The sequence below is a fragment of the Sus scrofa genome, chromosome 12, assembly GCF_000003025.6.
Source record: "Sus scrofa isolate TJ Tabasco breed Duroc chromosome 12, Sscrofa11.1, whole genome shotgun sequence".
In the NCBI taxonomy this organism is placed as follows: Eukaryota; Metazoa; Chordata; class Mammalia; order Artiodactyla; family Suidae; genus Sus; species Sus scrofa.
The window spans coordinates 42988635-43005549 of NC_010454.4; the positions used below are offsets into that span (position 1 = coordinate 42988635).

A 16915-nucleotide genomic window follows, 5' to 3' on the forward strand; every position below is an offset into this window, starting at 1 on the left:
TTCCTAGTTGGATTCGTTAACCACTGCGCCACGACGGCGACTCTAGGTGGTAACTCTTAAAATGACACAATTATAAAAATTATACAAACAATTACATTTAGAATGGATAAGCAATGACATCCTGCTATAGATCACAGGAAACTATATCCAATCACCTGTGACAGAACAGTATGGAAGATGATATGAGAAAAAGAATGTGTGTGTGTGTGTGCGTATGAGGTTGGGTCAGTCTGCTGTACAGCAGAAGTTGACAATACTAAATCAGCTATATTTTAATAAAAATATTAAAAAAAGATAAAAATAAAATATAAAAATTATAATTCCTAAATTCCTTAATTTAGAAAAAGTTCTTTTACACTAAATCAAAAGTTAAGTCACATTAAATAATTAGTTTTCAAACAAAAATAATTTAATCATAAAATTCTAAAATCATTGTCGATGATGATGATGATGTGGATAATAGTAACAATAATTACTGTAATGGTTTTTTCTCTTAGCCATTCAGGATCTTTTTCATCTTCACTATCTACTTCCATTTCTTGTGGACGGAGAGGTAAACAAGTATCACTATGGAAATACAGACGATTGTGTCCACTACTGTATGTTCGTTGCTGTTCCACTTCTCCATCTTCGGATTCAAGAAATTCAGACATGCTTGCTTTTGTTCGTTTTGGCCTAATGGAAAGAAATGCTGACGTAATGTTAAGTAACACAGAGAAGGCTCTTTATATTTCACATCCGTCAAATGGAGTACATTCTTTCCTTACAGGTTTCTACCTAGGTATGCACAAAACTTCCACTGGGAGACTTCTTTAATCCTCCTGTCTATAAGCACTAGGGCAGGAGCGACGTTAACAACACAGAAAAAAGCTGAAAGGAGAAGTGAGAAAACTTCTATAGAAATAGGAGTCAGGGAGGGTTATAAGGCAGTATACCACTCCCAAGACTTAGCTAATACTGAAAGAAGGGGTCCCACCTAGAGAGTAGCCTTGTCTGGCTTCCCTTTATTCCTCCAACATCAGTACAAGTCAGAGAATAAACTTGTTGTGTGACCTTTTTACCTACCTGCACACTAGAATGTGTGTGATAGGTGTTCTCTTTACTGGTCCATTGCGACTAAAAGCAAATCCAGGTTGGCGATGAATATCCTGAGGATTTCCTGCATAGGAGCCATCATAACACTCGTTGATAGATACATCTATCCTAGCACCTTTTGGATGATACTGAAACAAAAAATAGCAAGGTGTTTAGGAAAAGAAAATATTAATTATCCTACTCTAAATACCTACCCCTCCAATTTAATTAATTAAAAAGTATTTGTGGGTTCTTAATGTTTGGAAAACTAAAGTAAGCCAGGAATACCAGCATGGTGAACAGGAAGTCAGGAGACCTGAGGTCAAAAAGATTTGTGTATTTAAAATCCTGGCTGTGCCATTTATTAGCTCGGTAACTTCGTAAGCTTAATTCCTGTCTGAGCAAGGATAAGGAAATTAATTATCACTTAATTAATCACTTAATTCAAAGAACTGGTGTGAGGATTATGTGAATCAATATAGGTACACTATGCAAATATATGTAAATCCTGAATCATTCATTGTAATTCATGAACACAGCATTCCAAATGGAAAAATTTTGGTATATTCTGCACAAAGTACAATTTCTCTTTCCTTTCCTTTTTGGCTGCACCTACAGCATATGGGAATTCCTAGGTCAGAGATCAAACCTGCACACTGCAGTAACCAAAGCCATAGCAGTGGCAATACCAGATCCTTAACCAACTGAGGCACAAGGGAACTCCCAAAGTACAATTTATGAAAGTCAAATTGTTTTATAATGTATGAGTTCAAAAGACTGAAGTTACTTACAACATAATTGAAGATAAATCTGCTATGGCAGAGTTTAAGATGCTTGAGTAAGCTATAAAGTTTGCGGCAATTCAGAGTGCACCAAGGGCAATGTAGGTCATCTCTTGCTTCAGTTTGTTGTCTTGTGTTGTTGTTATAAAGGAACTTTAAAAGTAACAGAAAACAAAAACAGCAAATCTCCAACTTGCATATCTCAAGATATTTTGTTTCAATATCACCTTTAAAAATAGTTAAAACAATTTAAAAGAAAAATCAAGCCAGAGGCATTCTTTTTAATTAAATATGCCAAAACATTTTAGATATAACATGCAAAACAAAGGCATCTCATGATTATGTAAAAACAAGAATCAGTCATGTTTACCTGATAAAATATTCTTAATTTTTGTCGGTTTTCATTAGAAGTATCTTTTCTTGTTTGTAGGTCTGTAGTCAATGATTCTTTAACAGCTGAAAACATATACTTTAATGAAAATATTTGCTTTTAAAAGTGAAATAACTATCTTGTGAAAATAATTAAACAATAAAGGTTTCTCAAAATTCTTCTTGTGTTTTTAACACTCTCAATCCCCTAAATCAGCAACCCTAATGAGCTATTAAGGTCCTTATTGGCAGGAGCCATATTTTCCCTTTAACAACCAGAGTCTATGTCCTAAAACATTATAAAAATAGCCAATTATATGTAGTCACGGTAATTTTTATAATGTTTTAATTTTAAGCACTTTGAGGTCAGAGTGTGGGTTTTTTTTTTTTTTTTATTAATTTATCACACCTGTAGTTGTACAATGATCAGAGTGTGGTTTTGATTGGTCTTTGTATTCCCACTGTACAGCAGTGAAGAAGACATCAAAATGCTGGCTTAACAGAAATAAAAATGATTATATTAACAATCACTCCAAATCCAAAAGCTAATCACTGTGAGTAATTTTCTCTTTGGTTGCACCACAGAATGCACGAGTTCCTGGACCAGGGATCAAACCTGTACCACAGCAGACACAAAGCCAGATCCTTAACCTACTCTGCTACTAAGGAACTCCTCACTTTTTTTTTTTTTTGGTCTTTTTTAGGGTCGCACCAGTGGCATATGGAGGTTCCCAGGCTAGGGGTCTAATTGGAGCTGTAGCCGCCGGCCTACGCCACAGCCATAGCAACGCAGGATCTGAGCTGTGTCTGCAACCTACACCACAGCTTACAGCAATGCCAGATCCCTAACCCACTGAGTGAGGCCACAGATCGAACCCAAGTCCACATGGATGCCAGTCAGGTTCATTAACCACTGAGCCACAACAGGAACTCCAGGAATGCCTCACTCTTAATATTTTTGGTGTAAGACTTCACAGACTTAAGAGTTTTTATCTTCTCTGACATAAGTAGTCATATCATATCTACAGTTTTGTATAAAACTGTTCTCAGTTTCTTTGAAATTCTTTTATCTGTTTGATTGGCCACAGAATATTCTGAGAAGTGCCCAGACTACAATTTACTTGGGAAATCTCTGCCCCGACATGGGTCCTTTCTTTTGCTTTTTAAGACTGTACCTACAGCATAGGAGGTTTCCAGGCTAGGGGTCTAATCCGAGCTGCAGCTGCTGGCCTACGTCACAGCCGCACCAGATCTGAGCTGCATCTGTAACCTACGCCGCAGCTCAAAGCAACACTGGATCGTTAACCCGTGGACTGAGGCCGGGGATGGAACCCTCATCCTCATGGATACTAGTTGGGTTCATAACCAGCTGAGCCACAGTTGACCTCCCATGGGTCCTTTCTTCTATCTCTTGAACCCGACTCTTACAGTGACCTGCACGCAATGGACATTACTGGTATATGCCAAAGATAGCTGCCCTAAGCCTTTGGCCTTCTTAAACAAAATTAGAAAAATATATGTATGCTCTCAGGTCAAGGACAGTGTTTCCATCAGGCAGTTACAAAATGAACGAATACTGCAATCTGGGCCTTAGCTCAGGGGAGCTAACTGCTACAATTTGTAAATGTTTTTCCTCTTAAGGATTTACTGCAAACTTTAACCTGGTGAAAGTTCAGGTTATAATGATCCTCTTCCAGCCCTAAAACTATTCAAACACTCTGAAACAGTGAAGTTGGCTCTACAACATACACAAATGTTGATGTGAATTTTAAAAAGCATACAGTTCCAAAATCTAAAAAGCTCTGAAAACCAATTGTTTTCTCATGAGTTTGAAACAAATTTGGTAGAAAAATTTGTCCTAAATTGACATACAGTTAGCTACCTATATACCTCATTTGGAGGTGTTATATATGGCATATATACTATACTATGCTTTAAAAAAAAAAAAAAAAATCCAAAAACCCCCCAGGGAGTTTCCTTTGTAGGTCAGCAGGTTAGGAACCCAACTAGCATCCATGAGGTTGTGGGTTCCATCCCTGGCCTCACTCAGTGGGTTAAAAGATCCAGCACTGCCGCAAGCTAGTGTAGTTGAAGACGCAGCTCAGATCCCTTGCTGTGGCTGTGGTGTAGGCCTGCAGCTGCACTCAGATTTGACCTTTATAGCCTGGAAACTTTCATATGCTGCAGGGGCGGACCTAAAAAGAAAAAAACAAAACAAAAAACCCCAGGAGAGTTCCCTGGCGGCCTAGTGGTTGGGGACCTGGTAGTGTCACTGCCATGGCTCAGGTTTGATCTCTAGCCCAGGAATTTCTGTATGCCAAAAACAAACAAAACCAACCCCACCCCTCATTCTCCTACATACATCTGGCACAAAGGTTTTGCTTTTTGGTTCTTCTTGGCTGAACCTATGTCATGCAGAAGTTCCTGGGCCAGGGATTGAACCTGCACCATAGCAGCAACCCAAGCCACTGCAATGACAATGCAGGATCCTTAACCTGCTGTGTCACAAGAGAACACCCCATCTGGCACAAAGGTTTTGAATAAAGGACTGCTGATGATCACTTCAACACAAAACTTTGTATTTCATATAGGGGAACACTAATTTATTCATAATTTGTCTAATAAGTCAAATAATATTTCCCAAAGAATAATTACGAGAGCAAAAGACCAAATGAATTAATCAAAAACCTAAGTCCTAACTCTGCAGAGCATTATTTTGACAGCAATGTTTTCATACCAATAGTTTGAGCAGGTTTAACTGAACCAGGCTTGTTTTCCTGATGGAGACTCTCTGAATTTCTAGTAGCAAGAGGTTTGGCAATAGGAGCTGTAGATTTATCATTGGTCTCTCCTGTCCAACGAAGAGTGAACTGCAACGTAGGTCCCTGAGAAAATGTTTCAAATGGAGGCAGCCTCTAAAAAAAAGAGAAAACATGAAAAAGAGTGAAGATTCCAAAATAATGAATTGAAAGACATTGTAGAAATATTTAAAAAAAATTTTTATTATGATACATCAATACAGATTTGACTTAAATCAATAGATTTTTCCTTAAAAACCCCAAATGCCCACAGATCATCGGGTTGGCCTCAGGGTGTCTAAAAGAGGCAGCCACTTATTGGCAATAACTGAATCACTGCCCCACATAAACAGATTTTCATATTTTTCCCAAGTTCGCAGAAGAAATACTACCATTTTTTACTTTTTGGTAACCAACAAATTAAAAACAAAAACTCTATGATACCTGAAGCCTACCAGTTTGCCACCTCTTAGATGACTGATACTTTCTTTGTGTTAACTGAATGATTATAGCAATTACTATTTTTCTTTGACTTCTCTCAGCTTCACTGACGACTGCCCTTGCTTCTCTTTGAATTTTAGGACACTGAACTATGCTGGCTTTCCTCCTCCACCTCTAACCACTTATAAAACAACCCTTCTCTTTGGCTCCTTAATTCCTTCCTAATACTTAGCCGTATTTCCCTATCTCTCACTCATCCTCAAGGATTTACCTATTACACAGATGATCCCAAACTGGACCTCCATTCTTTATACTTGAGCTCTAAACCCATATACCTTCGACTGTCTCATGGATGCTGCCACTTGGATATCAAGGTCACCCTGAACTAAAATATGTTTAGATGTGAATCTGTTATCTTTTCTTTCCTTCCCATGTACAATTATTTTTGTTCCAATATTATCATTCCACTAGTGACCCTAAATTAAAAATTTCAGAATTACATTTGACTCTTATTTTTTGCTTTTGCTTCTATTGTATATAACAACCAAATATAGATCCTTACTACTTTATTACTAGAATATCTAAGCTGTTTTCCCTACTTCTCAATCCATATCCAGAAGACCAAATAATCTTCTCAAAGACTGCTTTCTTTCTTTTTTTTTTTGGTCTTTTTGCCTTTTCTAGGGCTGCTTTCTGCAGCATACGGAGGTTTCCAGGCTAAGGGTCTAATCGGAGCTGTAGATGCTGGCCTACACCAGAGCCACAGCAACATAGGATCTGAGCCGTGTCTGCAACCTACACCACAGTTCACGGCAATGCAAGATCCTTAACCCACTGAGTGAGGCCAGGGATCAAATCTGCAACCTCATGGTTCCCACTCGGATTCGTTAACCACTGTGCCACGACGGGAACTCCCTCAAAGACTGCTTTCATGCTATTTCCTTTTACAGAAATCTTCAGTGGGTTCCTACTTGTTTTACTGCTATAGAAGTCTAAATTTCTTTTGTACCTTCATTACAAATAATCCTCTTAAAAAACATAATTTTAGACTAGAATGAGGTGAAAGTATAAGCATATAAACTGATTTTGACAGTCTATATGCAGGAATTTATCTTATAAAAATACTTGCAATGCAAAAAGATACATGTACAAGTATAATCACATTTTTGAAAATGTGAAAAAAATTAAAATAATCAAATTATCCAAAATGACATTGGTTCAGTAAGTTATGTGACATTTATCTAAAAGAGTAACACAGAGCTATTAAAAAGAAGCAAATCTATATGACCTGACTTAAAAAAGGATGCCTATTTCATATTGCCTCAATTTCTTGGGAAAAACCATTAACTCAAGATATATAATCCTTATTTGTTCTGAATAAACTTAAAAAACCTTTAAGAAATTTAAAACATAAAGACAGCAAATACCTATAGATAATTCAAGCACTACAGATTAAGTATAAAGAAATAAACATTTAAAATCCCATTACCTAGAGATAATCACTATTATGATTTTTAGTAAAAGGTGGTGGGTATGTATTACTAGTTAAAAATGAAATATCACGGAAATCTTTTTGTGGGGCAGGTGAGGTCACGGGAATCTTGTCAAAGTACTGTTCTTTTGAATGGCTATCTTTTCAAAATCTTTTTTTTTTTTTTTTTTGTCTTTCGTTGTTGCTATTTCTTGGGCCGCTCCTGTGGCATATGGAGATTCCCAGGCCAGGGGTTGAATCGGAGCTGTAGCCACCGGCCTACGCCAGAGCCACAGCAACGCTGGATCCGAGCCGCGTCTTGAATGGCTATCTTTTTAGATTTAAGGTGTTTCCCAATTATTCACTATCTAAAATTTTCTGACAAGATCTGTTATGTACAATTTTTCTGTTAACCAGTTACAACTAGCTGTGACAAGACTACAAAATGAAAATATTAGAGGGAATTATTAATAATTTTATGCAAAATTAAAAATTTTATCTTCTAACAGTCTGTCCTCCAGTAAGGCTGTACCAACTTACCTGTAGTCAAAAGTGGTATCTCATTTTGTTTGCATGTCTTTGAGTACTAATAAGCTTGAATATCTCTTTACAAGCTTACTGGTCATCTGTATTTGTTGCTTTAAGAACTTTCAGATTGTCCTTTATCTATTTTTCTAATTAGATTGCTTACCTTTTTTTTATTAACTGCATATTCATATTAGTCTTTGTATGTTACAAATATTTGCCCTAGTCCATGCTTGCCTTTTTTTTTTTTTTTTTTTTTTTGGTCTTTTGTCTTTTTAGGGCTACACCTGAGGCACATGGAGGTTTCAAGGCTAGGGGTCCAATTTGAGCTGTAGCTGCCTTCTATGCCACAGTCACAGCAAGGCCAGATCCAAGCCATGTCTGTGACCTATACCACAGCTCACGGTGACGCCATCCTTAACCGACTGAGTAAGGCCAGGGATCGAACCTGTGTCCTCATGGACCCTAATCAGATTCATTTCCTATGAGCCATGACGGGAACTCCCATGTTTGCTTTTAACTTTAGATTTTCACAGTATAGAAATGATTCACTTTAGCCTTTTTTTTTTTTTTTTTTGGTCTTTCTAGGGCCACACTCGTAGTATATGGAGGTTCCCAGGCTAGGGGTCCAATCAGAGCTGCAGCTGCTGGCCTACACCACAGCCAGAGCAACTTGGGATCTGGGCCACGTCTGCAACCTACACCACAGCTCACAGCAACATTGGATCCTTAACCCACTGAGTGAGGCCAGGGATCGAAACTGTGTCCTCATGGATACTAGCTGGGTTTGTTAACCACTGAGCCACAATGGGAACTCCCTAATTAGTCATTTTTATCTTATGCTTTTTAGCTTTTCCATCATAACCTAGAAGAATTTTTCTCATAGCAAGATATTCACCTGTGTTTTTTCTGAAGGTATGCTGTGCTAGTTTTTACACATACATTTATGAACCTTCTAGAATTTAAGTCTATTTCCAGATAGCTAGAGACCAATCCTGTTGCATAAATAACGAACAGTTTATCTTTTCCACACAGATCTAACATCAATTTTATCACAGACTAAATTCAAAATGTACAGGAAACTATTTCAACACTATGCTTCAGTGATGTGCTTGTCAATGCTTATGTTTATACACCAAACAAAACAAAAACAAAAATTTAAGTTCTTTTAACTTTATAGTATGTTCTATTATCTGTAAGTAAAAGGTTCTCAGAAAACGCTTCCGTAATTTTCCTTAGTAGTATTACATACTGTTCTAAGTTAACCTGAAACTAATTTTTTAAAGGCTTAAAAGAAAAATCCTTTCAGGATTTTGCTTGTGCTGGTACACCAATCTAATAGATTCAGAAATAAATGACACTGGTATTCTGTTAAGTATGCCTAGCCGAGAAATGTATATGCCTACTTATTTAAGTTTCTTAGCAGAGTTATTTTAAGCCTGCTTCATTAAGAGTTGAAGATTTCTTGATAAATTTATTACTAGTCATCATGTCACCTGCTGTTACTATGAATGGAATTTAAAATATCAATTAACATTTATTGAGCACTTATTTTATGCCAGGCACAGTGCTAAGTGTATTTCATTAATTGTTTCATTTAATTCATCAATTCTATGCCCTGTTTTACAGATGAGAAAACCAAGACACACAAGATTAAGTAACTTGCCAGATGCCACATAGTTAGGAGACTTGAACCTGGCAGTCTGGCTCCAAGGGTGATGTCTTCCATTAAATACTCTATCTATGTAATTTTGACTTGTGTTTTTCAAAGTATTAAAAGGAGGACTCTTTACTTCCAACATGAATTTGCATTTAGGGAAGAAAACATCAATCAAAAATGGGAGTTCATAACTATAACGTGCTCAGTCTTCTAAGTAGTCCATACCTTCCCATCAAGAATAGTCTCCCATGTTGCTCTTTTCTTGCTTATTGGACATTCTTCCATTTCCTGCATGGCTACTTCATATTCCCCATCTAAAAGCTGTAAGCGCCTGTTAGACAAACACATACACTTTAAAGTAACCTGTGTATTATTTTAAGTACACAAACTCTACATCTTTAGATTTATACTAAAAAGCATTTATTAAATTTATTATAAACTAGCTTACATACCCGACAAGATTTAAAAATATACCTACACTCCATTCCTGACAAAAGCAATTTTAATGATTTGTACTATTACTAGAGAATTATTTCATTACTACAGCTACTGAGATGTAACTTTAACCACTGAAAGTATAATATGCCTAAGGTCTTAAAAATTTTAAACATTAAGTATAAAGCATGTGATCAGGCTTTATACTTTTCAATATGGGCTAACAACAGTGTTATAATACTTGCCTTAGGGAACCACTAAAAATTACTTCTCTGTTATCTTTACTATTATAAACACCTAAACTAGAATTCTTGACTTTTATACTTGACCAGTAACCTAATTGATGATTATAGTGACAACTCTGGAAACTCTAAGATCCTGAGGGCACCTGGCACATATAGGTGCTCAATAAACATTTCACAAATGAATGAATGGAATACCAGTTTAATCAAAGAATCAAATTACACCCATACTCATAGTATAGTTTTAATGTGTGTGTACATATTTGTGTGTATATATAGTTTGTTATTTTTTCCATGTCATTAAACACTGATGATGCTACTAACCTAAATACCATTCTTCAACCATACTCGACAACTGCCTAACAAGAATCTGGCTTCACTGGAGTTCCCGTTGTGGCGCAGCGGAAACGAATCTGACTGGTATCCATGAGGATGCAGGTTAGATCCCTGGCCTCACTCCGTGGGTCCGGGATCTGGTGCTGCTGTGGCTGAGGCGTAGGCCAGCAGCTATAGCTCCTTGTGGCCCCTATCTCGAGAACTTCCATATGCCTCAGATATAGCCCTAAAAACCAAAAGGCAAAAAAAAAAAAAAAAAAAAAAATCTGGCTTCATCAGTCAGAGAAATTGTTAGGTGATATTACCTAACTTTAATGAGTGCTTACTATGTGCCAGACACTATTTTTAAGACTCATGTGGCTCATTTAATCTTCCCAACAACTCTATGAAGTAGATACTATTACTCCATTTTTCAGAAGAGGAAACTGAGGCAGAGAGAGGGTTAAGCAACTTCCTTAAGATGACACAATAAATAGCCAGAGCTAGCAACTGAATCCAGGTAGTCTGTCTCCAAAGTCTGACTCTTAACACCAAATGATTTTGAGACTTAAGAATTTTTGTCTTCATGCTATGCTACTTGAATTTATTCTACTTCAATAAGTATATCAGCAAAGTTATTCAACTTAGTATTTTTAAAATTTATTAATTTGAATAGGTAATACATTACTATACGTCTAAAAAAAAAGTTTCCTTCATGTAGGCTCACATTGACTATGGTTATGGCTGTACATCTGATAGTGTACAATCCAATTTACTCTCCTACCTGTAATATATGAAGAGGCCCTTTTCCCCACAGCCTCATCAACAGTGTTTTATCAAGTTTTTTTTTTTTTTTTTTTTTTGGTCTTTTTGCTAGGGCTGCTCCTGCAGCATTTGGAGTTCCCAGGCTAGGGGTCTAATCGGAGGTGCAGCTGCTGGCCTACACCACAGCCACAGCAACGCCAGATCCGAGCCGCATCTGCAACCTACACCACAGCTCACGGCAACGCCGGATCGTTAACCCACTGAGTAAGGACAGGGATTGAACCCGAAACCTCATGGTTCCTAGTCGGACTCATTAACCACTGCACCATGACGGGAACTCCTATCAAGTTTTTTGATCTGTCAAACAGGTAAGTGAAAAAATGACATCTCAGTGTACTTTCACATTCAGACTTTTTACCTTTTAGGTGTTTAACACCATATATGTATTTTTTGTAAACTTATGTTCATGATGTCCCTTCTTCATTCTTCTATTGATCTGTGGTGTTTTAAATTAGTATGATCTTTCTCTTTAGAAATGAGCCATCTATCTATGAGTTAAAATTAATTTTCTCTTTATATTTATTTTGCCTTGGCTTATACTAGCTTTTTTGTTTTCACAAGTTTTTTTATTTCACTCAATATTTCATACTTTTTTGGTATGGCTTTTGAATTTTGGTTATTCTTTAGGAGATTTTAACTTCTTTGAGGCTATAAAAAGAAATATTAAACATCTAATGCCCCAGATCTTGGCCTGCAAATACTTTTCCTCTACTAAAAATGAACCAAGACTCCTTGAAGAAATAGCCAATTCCAGAGCAGAGGTAGGAAAAGGGTAATGTAAAGCCTGGAATACCTAAAACATTCCATAAAAATAAGGAAAAACACAAAATAAAAATAAGTCAAAGGAGCATAAGAGCTTACTTGGACGGGCTCCTCCTGACCAAATTTGGGGACAATCTGACCATTAAAATAGCAACATGAATAGCTTAAAACAGACTGAATACAAGTTGAATTTCATTCATCCATACTGATTAAAAAAAAGCTGAGGGAAGGAATGCTTTCAAAGAAAAATGCCAACAAACAAGGAAATAATGACAGGAAGTTATCATTTATCAACGGCCATAGAATAATTTATTCAAGCCAAGAATCACCAATGGACACTAAATTATTAAGTTAAAGGCTGTTGGGAGAAGAAGGACATTTATACAGTTTCCTGTACAAATTACTACAGAGACTGTATATTAGTTACAGTGAAAAGGTACTATTACAATGGAGAAACATGGTGAGCACCATCTTAGCCAAGTCATCAAGCCTACTATCAGCTGTGTCTGTGACGTGCACAAAGAACACAGGAGCAATCAGCGCTCCTGCCAAAAATGTTTAACCTGAATCTAATCATAAGGAAACAATCGCAAAAGACTACATTGAAAGAAATTCTGCAAAACCACAGGCCTGTCCTTAAAAGTGTCATCACAAAAGGGGAAAAAGAAAAAAGGCTGGAAAACTATTCCAAACTAGGCACAGATCACAATCCTTGATTGGGGGTTGGAGGAGGAGTGAGCAGAAAAGGGACATTACCAGGGCAACTAGGGAGAGAGTATTGTATTTTTTGTACCATGCAAAATTTCCTGAGCAGGAGAGGTGTGTCGTGGTTATGGAGGGAAATGTCCTGGTTCTTAGAAAACACATGCTGAAGAGTTTAGGAGTAAAGAATGAAACCGAGTGTCACAATCTAACCTTCGAATGGTCTGTCACAAAAATACATACTCACAAATAAAGCAAATGTAAAATGTTAACAAGTGATGATGAATCTAGGTAATGGGCACATGGGTATTAATTACCTGTATTGTTCTTTCAACTTTTTTATACATTTGGAAATTTTCAAAGTAAGGTGGGGGAAAATTCTCCCATGATTTCTTTTTGGTACTTTTTTTTTATTAAATAAAAAGCAGCTGGTTTTTTGTTTTGTTTTTTTAATGTACAAGGAATATATTACATAAGGTAGAAAGAATTATTTTCTTTTTTTGGGGGGGGTGTTGAGCCCACGACATGCGGAAGTTCCCAGGCCAGGGACTGAACCCACACCACAGCAGTGACAATGCCAGATCCTTAATCACTAGGCCACCAGGGAACTCCAAAAGAATTCTTAAAAGAGTATAATGCACCCCTCCCACCATGCTGCCTAAAATAGAATATTTACCAAGATTGATGAAACCCAGTGTGTGACATCGTAACTGCTTCTCCCACAGACACAACTCCTATCTCCTAGTATATTGTTTCTTTTTTCCATTTAAATTTTTGATCTACATTCCAATTTCTGACTTAAAAAACCCCCACAGGAGTTGCCATCGTGGCGCAGTGGAAACGAATCCGACTAGGAACCATGAGGTTGCGGGTTCGATCCCTGCCCTTGCTCAGTGGGTTGAGGATCTGGCGTTGCCGTGAGCTGTGGTGTAGGTTGCAGACGCGGCTCGGATCCCGCGTTGCTGTGGCTCTGGTGTAGGCCGGTGGCTACAGCTCCGATTGGACCCCTAGCCTGGGAACCTCCATATGCCGCGGGAGCGGCCCAAGAAATAGCAAAAAGACCAAAAAAAAAAAAAAAACCCCCACTATATTGGATACTCCTGGTGACATTAAGTGTTTAGATATTCTAAGGCAATATGGTAGTAAAATCTACGGCATTATTCCTAATTACCTTCGTTTTCCCATTAAAAGCCAGATATGTTTCTTTACCTGGTGACTAATAAGTAGAGTACATTAGGGCAACAATCTACTTTTTAAAGAGAAGGAGAAATGCATTAGTTTCTTTTCTTGTCTCTTTCTCCTATAACTGACTGTGATCAATGTTAACTACCAGTGAGCAACCTGGGATAAGAAATCATGGCATGAACAGGTTTCATCTTCCAACCCTGTCAAAAAAGAATGCTGAATTTGCTTCCTGGAGGTTGGTTTTACCTGCACTAAGATGGTTAATTCCCAAATGAAACCTGCAGAGATGACTCTTAAGTCCAAGTATTCCTTGCTACACTGTGCCAAATACACAGAGCCACACAATAATTATATAATTTTCTTAACTTTAGAAAATACATAGGCTCAAGATTTGCATGGGGCCCACTTCATTAAGGTCTCTGCTCAAATCTGACCTTCTCCCCAAGGATTTCTCTATGAAACCAACATTTATTCTCTTTATACTTCTTCACAGTATTCCCACTAAGTGACATTAGTTGATATAATTTTTTGGGGGGTGGTGTCTGTTTCCTTCATTAGAAATTAAACTCCATGAGGGCAGGGGTTCTGTTGCCTTCTCACATCCTAAAACAGTGTCTGACAAAGAAAATACTTGCCAAATAAACAATCTTAACTGAGCCATTCGAACAGTTCCTCATCTGTTTATTGCTTTCTATGTGACAAAGAGAAAAAATTCAGTATATGCAAATTTTTTTCATCCATAAGAAAGAGAAACAAAGGTAAAGAAACAGTATCACCACTATAATTATGTTTCAAAATAAAAACATCTCAAACATTATGGGACCCTTGCTTATCCATCAACATTACCTGTTTTTATCAAATACTGTCATTTGTGCAACAAATGTCTTTTCCCCATCTTCACGATTTCTTTTTCTTCTAGCTGGAAGTTCTTCATTGACATCTGAATTTGACAAACATTTCTCATGAATCAAATATTCAAGCAAAAAACATCGTATTTATGGTATATGGTCTCTTCATATAACAATACTACATTATCCCAAATGAGGTACATACTTAAGTTGCAATATAATAAGACCCAGACTTATACTCCTCAGTTTTCTGTTTTTACCATATGTGTAGGTCATTACTTTGTAATATTCATTGGTGTTAACCCCATGTTTTTGCAAATGTTATTTTCTGTTCAGAATGCTCTTCCTTGCTGGGCAAGGAGAAAAAAAATGGTCCTCATACACAGTTACTTTCCAAGAACTTCAAAAGATACTTTCAGATTCAAAGATTATTTCTTCCATGGTGCTTCTCCACTCAACTTTACATATACCTCTATTATACCACATATCATATAGCTGTAATTATATTTCATGCTTATCTCTGTAGTCTAGGTTATGAGTCTTTGGAAGATAGGGCTGGATTTTATAAATCATCTTTGTGTCCCCAGCACATATATGTTGTTTGAATTACTACCTCAAAGGTGGATTCAAAACTGATGGGTAGATAAGTGGTAACTATAAGAAAATATTAACTGTAGAATCTAAGTGGTGGGTAGATAGGTATTCACTACCACATTCTTTCGACTATTCTGTATAAATGAAATTTTTCACAATAAAACATTGGGGGTGGGGTGGAGAAATAAATTCAGTTTCCTGAGAGACTAATTTAAATACTAGTCTTTCCCATTTACTGTTCAATATATATTTTTTACTACATGAAATGTTTCACTATACAATAAAAGGAATTTTATAGATTAAATACCTAGTACAGCACAATAGCCTGGAGTCTAAGAGCCAGGCCAATCTACCATAAAATTAATTACTTCATTAGACTAAAGGAGATTTGCAAATAAAGGCCATGCTATTAGAACAAGGCAATTATTTCTAGTTCTGCACCATTTTTTTCCTTGGAGAAGCAAAGCTTTAAATAATTATTAAAGTAACCCAAAAAGAAATAGTCTGTACACAATTATAAATACTGTGGAGATGAACCTGTTCAAATCATTTTCACTGATCACCCTAATCTCCAATGACAAAATCTAGTAAAATTAATAGAATAAAAATTACCAATATTTTCATTGGTTTCTCCATTAATCATTCCATTAAACTCTCTTCTTCCTGGACGAGTCACTCTAAATAGCAATGAGTAAGACTTCACCATATGGCTGTTACTAGGTTCAAATTCATTACTGGAAACTGCAAGGGACGGGAAATTTCCAGGTTTTGTTTGATTGAGGTCAGGATTCAAAGGCACCTGCTTTTTACCTGTAGGAACTTGCCTTATTGGACAACTTACATCCTGCAAAGGCAAAGATTATTATATTTATTTATGCATATGCAATTATAAGAATTACAATAAAATCTCTAAGCACAGCTATCAGAAATATGGTATAGGTTATGGCTTACAAATGGCATGCTAAAATTCTAATGTGCTGAAAATTGTGATGAAGCAAAAAGAAAAGAAAATTTGGGGAGTTCCTGACATGGCGAAGCAGAAACAAATCTGACTAGGAACCATGAGGTTGCGGGTTCAATCCCTGGCCTTGCTCAGTGGGTTAAGGATCCAGCCGTTGCCATGAGCTGTGGTGTAGGTCACAGATGCGGCTCTAATCTGGCATTGCTGTAGCTGCGGTGTAGGCCAGCAGCTGTAGCTCCGATTTGACCCCTAGCCTGGGAACCTCCATATGCCGCAGGTGCGGCCCTAAAAAGACCAAAAAAAAAAAAAAAAAAAGAAAATTTGGATCAACTATCTTCCAAGTATTAACACAATTGAGGATTACTTCAATACAATGAAAATAATGATAATGCTACAGCCAACACTTAGCTGATGGTCTTCTGAAATTTTAAATTAGAAATATAGAATAAAACCACACTTAAAATATTAAACTCATGTAAATTAACCTTTTCCCTTAAATATTATACTTTAACAAAAAAAGTGATAGGAAAAGATGATTACAATAACCCCACTGTCAACATTATGAAACAGTAGATCTATTTAAATATGATGTTTCTAAGTTACATTAATCATCTTATGAGTAATATTCTGTAATTATATAACTAGTTATGCTGAAAGAGCAAAGTTGAAAAATATAAGATGCAGAAGACCCTTATAACAAGAAAATATAGTACATATTTTAGCTAATTCCTTTTTTCCCCCTGCACCTGTGGCATGTGGAAGTTCCTGGGCCAAGGATTGAACTCACATCACAGCAGCAACCCAAGTCACAGCAGTGACAATGCCAGATCCTTAATCCACTATGCCATCAGGGAACTCTCAGCTAGCTTCTTTTTAAAGACAAACAATACATGCTGATAGTCTTAAAATTCTGCTCTACAAAAGAG

The 16915-nt window shown here is 36.8% G+C and overlaps 2 protein-coding genes across 4 annotated transcripts in view; one reads left to right on the forward strand and one right to left on the reverse strand.

Annotated features, from left to right (window-relative positions):
- Window positions 1-2761, forward strand: part of CRLF3 (cytokine receptor like factor 3) — a 57979-nt gene extending 55218 nt beyond the window's left edge. Inside the window, exon 9 of the mRNA XM_005669062.3 lies at window positions 498-2761. The gene's annotated coding sequence lies outside the window, so the exon portion shown is untranslated. The remainder of the gene's footprint in view (window positions 1-497) is intronic.
- SUZ12 (SUZ12 polycomb repressive complex 2 subunit) overlaps window positions 1-16915 on the reverse strand; it is a 49075-nt gene that overhangs the window by 5038 nt on the left and 27122 nt on the right. For all 3 annotated transcript variants that reach the window (XM_005669065.3, XM_003131745.5, XM_005669069.3), the window contains 8 exons: window positions 15641-15872; window positions 14433-14526; window positions 9346-9451; window positions 4963-5140; window positions 2227-2312; window positions 1866-2009; window positions 1066-1223; window positions 477-675 (listed from right to left, as the gene is read on the reverse strand). In XM_005669065.3, coding sequence (XP_005669122.1) covers window positions 477-675; window positions 1066-1223; window positions 1866-2009; window positions 2227-2312; window positions 4963-5140; window positions 9346-9451; window positions 14433-14526; window positions 15641-15872 — 1197 coding nt within the window. The remainder of the gene's footprint in view (window positions 1-476; window positions 676-1065; window positions 1224-1865; window positions 2010-2226; window positions 2313-4962; window positions 5141-9345; window positions 9452-14432; window positions 14527-15640; window positions 15873-16915) is intronic.